At 49.3% G+C, this 3,769-nt stretch overlaps 1 protein-coding gene across 1 annotated transcript in view; it reads right to left on the reverse strand.

The window, feature by feature from the left end:
• Window positions 1-476: 476 nt before the first annotated feature.
• Window positions 477-3,769, reverse strand: part of LOC107301294 (transmembrane protein 107-like) — a 5,928-nt gene continuing 2,635 nt past the window's right edge. The window contains exons 3-6 of the mRNA XM_015830540.1: window position 3,769; window positions 1,973-2,073; window positions 983-1,079; window positions 477-853 (exon numbers count right to left, since the gene is read on the reverse strand). The exon at window position 3,769 is cut by the window's right edge and continues 67 nt beyond it. Coding sequence (XP_015686026.1) covers window positions 784-853; window positions 983-1,079; window positions 1,973-2,073; window position 3,769 — 269 coding nt within the window. The 3' untranslated portion in view covers window positions 477-783. The remainder of the gene's footprint in view (window positions 854-982; window positions 1,080-1,972; window positions 2,074-3,768) is intronic.

Below are 3,769 nucleotides of genomic sequence, written 5' to 3' on the forward strand. Positions count from 1 at the left end.
GGCAATAGAGGAAGGAAGGAAGGAAGAAAAGAATAGAGGGAGGGAAGGGTAATAGAGGAAGGAGGAAGGAAGGAAGGAAGGAAGGAAGGAAGGAAGGAAGGAAGGAAGGAAGGAAGGAAGGAAGGAAGGAAGGAAGAATAATAGAGGGAGGGAATGGAAATAGGAAGGAAGGAAGGAAGAAATAGAGGGAGGGAAGGGCAATAGAGGAAGGAAGGAAGGAAGAAAAGAATAGAGGTAATAGAGGAAGGAAGGAAAGAAGGAATAGAGAGAGGGAAGGGCAATAGAGGAAGGAAGGAAGGAAGAAAAGAATAGAGGGAGGGAAGGGTAATAGAGGAAGGAAGGAAGGAAGGGAGAAGATAAGTAGGTAATCTGGGGAATTCTGGGAATTGAAGTCCATCCATCTTAAAGTCCCAAAGGTGCTTTTTCAAGAGGCAACTGGACGTTCTTGTTTTTATTTGAAGACGTTTCGCTTCTCATCCAAGAAGCTTCCATCTGAAAGCTGCCACAGTTAGTAAATACTACTCTTGATGAAATATAGGATGCCATCACGGATACAATATTAAGAGGTTTCCACGGAAGGAATCCAACCTCTGCTGAAGACCCAGCTGCTTTTTTGTCCGTGGAGGAGTGAGCAAAGATGGAGTTGAAAACCAGGGACAGGTGATAGTCCTACGGGAAGGACATTTGATCTCCATCTCGTGCTCTTTTGGAGTTCCCTCTGCACTGGGATAATTCGAACGAGAGGTCTCATCTGGACAGAGGCCGTCGCCCTCGTTGTCCTTTTCACAGTGGCTTCTTCTTGAGTCCGAAGACGGAGATGAACAGGAAGATCTCGACAGCAGCCGGTAAGGCACTGGGCAGAGGGGGGCGAAAAGAGAGGGGAAGGATCAGTACCCTGAAGAAGAGCGTCCCTGTTCCTGAATTGGGCGAACCCCCAAACCACTGCCAGCAAATTGGCGACCGCGCGGGGACAGGCCTCTACCTGCAAAAACCCATGATGTACCAGTACGTGACCGTCTCCCAACGCTCAAAGACGAAGAATGAGAGGCAGATGGAGGCGCTGCAGTGGGCAACCAACGCTAACAGGGCACCGTCAGGGAAATCAACGGAGGGATTTGTGTAAAATGAATTTTACAAAGGGATGCCTGCCTAGGAAGAAGGTCCACCAATCTCAGCCGCTCGCACGAAACGACTCCTGGGACATTGTAGAGTGCGTTTGGGATGGGGACGGGGTGGAGGGATAGGGGCAAAGGAAAAGTCTTCAAAAATAGAGATTAGTCACACTGCAAAGGTCAAAGTTGGGATATCCTAAAGGCCTGGTCCAGATATCCTGATAACCAAAGGTTGTGTCTCCATGACGTGCAGGGCCACAATTATTTGACTTAATGGAACTTGTTGTATGAACACTGTGGTCATTTTCTGCCACTCCCTCTTTTATTCTTTTGGGGGGGGAGGATGGAATATATATGGTTAAATAAATAAATTGTCCAGCTCCTTTGGGCCCCCTCCCGCAGCCCGTCATTTTGCTAGCCTGCGACTCCGGGGATGATCACAGCCAACCTGCAAAAGGCAAAGATCCACCAGTATAAGCTGCCATCCCACTGCTCAAACAGGAAGAAGAGCAACGTGACGCCTGCCGAAGCGTGAGCGAGGGTGGCTTGCGAAGAGGAGGAGGCTCGGTCAGGGAGCACAACGACCACGGAAGGCGGACCCACCCACCCTGCTCTGGAGGGACACGCCTGGCTTTGGCGCTTGGCAACAGTGCCACGAACCCATCTGGGTCTGGGGCTCAGCGGCAGGCAGGCAGGAAGGGAGGGAGGAAGGAAATAGGGGTGAGGGAGAAGGAAGGAGAGGGAAGGGAAGGAGAGGGGAGGGAAAGGAAGGAAGGAAGGAAGGGAGGGAGGGAGGGAATTCTCTCTTCCCACCCCAGCCCACCCCATCTGGTGATCCCCGTTTTCTTTGTGAAGGATACAAAGCAGACTTTGCACATTGTTGAACATGGACACTCCGGAGAGGAAGCCGGCCAGCTCCACCACAAACAGCCCAAGGGTTACGGACAACGCCACCACCATCCTAGAAAGAAAAACCACGCTGAAAGAGACACGCCGAGTATACGAGAAACGCCACCAGCTAAAACTTGCAAAGAGGTTAAATTGCCAACCCTGTCACCTAAATTGCGATGGGACCGGGCAAAGCCGACTAATCCTTTTAATATTTAAAATGTTTAATATTTTGTTCCCAGTCTCTGGTTGTCTTTTTTAACCTCGTGTGACCACGCTGACGCGCCTTTGCAAAAATCGGAAAGTGTGAAACGGTTAGGATGTCAAGGATGAAACTTTGGCAGCTACTAGTCTCTGCGTTTCAACTTGCCTGTTTAGATTAAGGGGGGGTTGTTACTTTCAAGTGGGTTAGATGGAGAAACGAAACTTCTACAATTCAGCTGAAGACCACGAGAGCCTGAATCCTTTTCAAGGACACCAGGACAGGTGTAGATTTGAAGCGGACGGTTCCCATAACAAAGTGAACTTGTTGATATAGCTGGGAAAATTATTGTTTTAAGTCTATGAATTGGTTTGGGGACCTCAGAGTTAATTTTACTTCGACCTAACCATCTAGAGCAGGGCTTTTCAACCAGTGGTACGGGTACCACCTGTGGTACATTGGCACCTGGCAGGTGGTACGCAACCATCTTAGAAAAGTGGTAGTGGGGGAGGGGAATGAGCTGAACCGGTGGCAGCACCGCACAAGCCTGAGTGAGAGATGGCTGGAGCTGCAGGGCTGTCAAGGCTCAGCGGAAGCACCAGGATCAGTGCCACTTTCCAGCTGATCGGCGCTTCTTCGGGGCTGTCAGGGCTCAGTGGAAGCACCAGGATCAGCGCCAGGCTCCAGCTGGAGCTCGGGGCTGATCCTGGCGCTTCTGCTGAGCCCTGAAGAAGCACCAATCAGCTGGAAAGCAGCACTGATCCTGGCGCTTCTGCTGAGCCCAGAAGAAGCGCCGATCAGCTGGAATGTTGCAGCATTTCCAGGGTCTTGTGATTTACATTCAGATGCTTGGCAACTGATTCATATTTATGACGGTCACAGTGTCCCAGGGTCATGTGAAGTGACTAAAACCTGCTGCAACCACTCAGCAGACGGGGGACATAAAAACCAAACACCCTCCCACCCCACCTCCGCTGCCAATACTCAACAGAAATGCTCACAACAATGAAAACCTCGGACAGGAGGAAGAGCACCGCTGGGTGGGCAGGCAGGTGTCTTGCTTGGCTGTGGCTTGGGGGGCACTTTTTTTTAGTGCCATTGTAACTTCAAAAAGTCACTAAGCGAACTGTTGTAAGTTGAGGACTACCTGTACTTTATCACTTTTTTCCTTTTTTTTTTTTTTGGTCATCAAGTTTTTGACACCTTGCTAGGCGACTGGTGGTACTCGGATATTGCCATATTCTAAAAGTGGTACAATGGGTGAAAAGGTTGAAAAGCCCTGATCTAGAGTATCCAATAAACAGTAAGATTGTCAGAAACGGAACGAACTTGGAGTTTTATTTGGATCCTCAAGCTGGATGTTGACAGCTTATTTTAAAATGCCAACCGATGATTAAACATCCTACAGACCAAAGCAGCAAAATACAACATTACACAGCCGCAGGCAGCTTTAAGTTGTGTGGCGTTCAAAATGTGGGCTTCTCTCAAAAAAAGATTTTTAAATTCAGGCTACACCCCCCCCCACCAACTGCAGCAAAGGTGGATTTTAGCAGCAAAATGACTCACT

This window comes from Protobothrops mucrosquamatus, unplaced genomic scaffold (genome assembly GCF_001527695.2).
Source record: "Protobothrops mucrosquamatus isolate PMUCROS unplaced genomic scaffold, P.Mucros_1.0 scaffold11288, whole genome shotgun sequence".
Lineage (NCBI taxonomy): Eukaryota > Metazoa > Chordata > Lepidosauria > Squamata > Viperidae > Protobothrops > Protobothrops mucrosquamatus.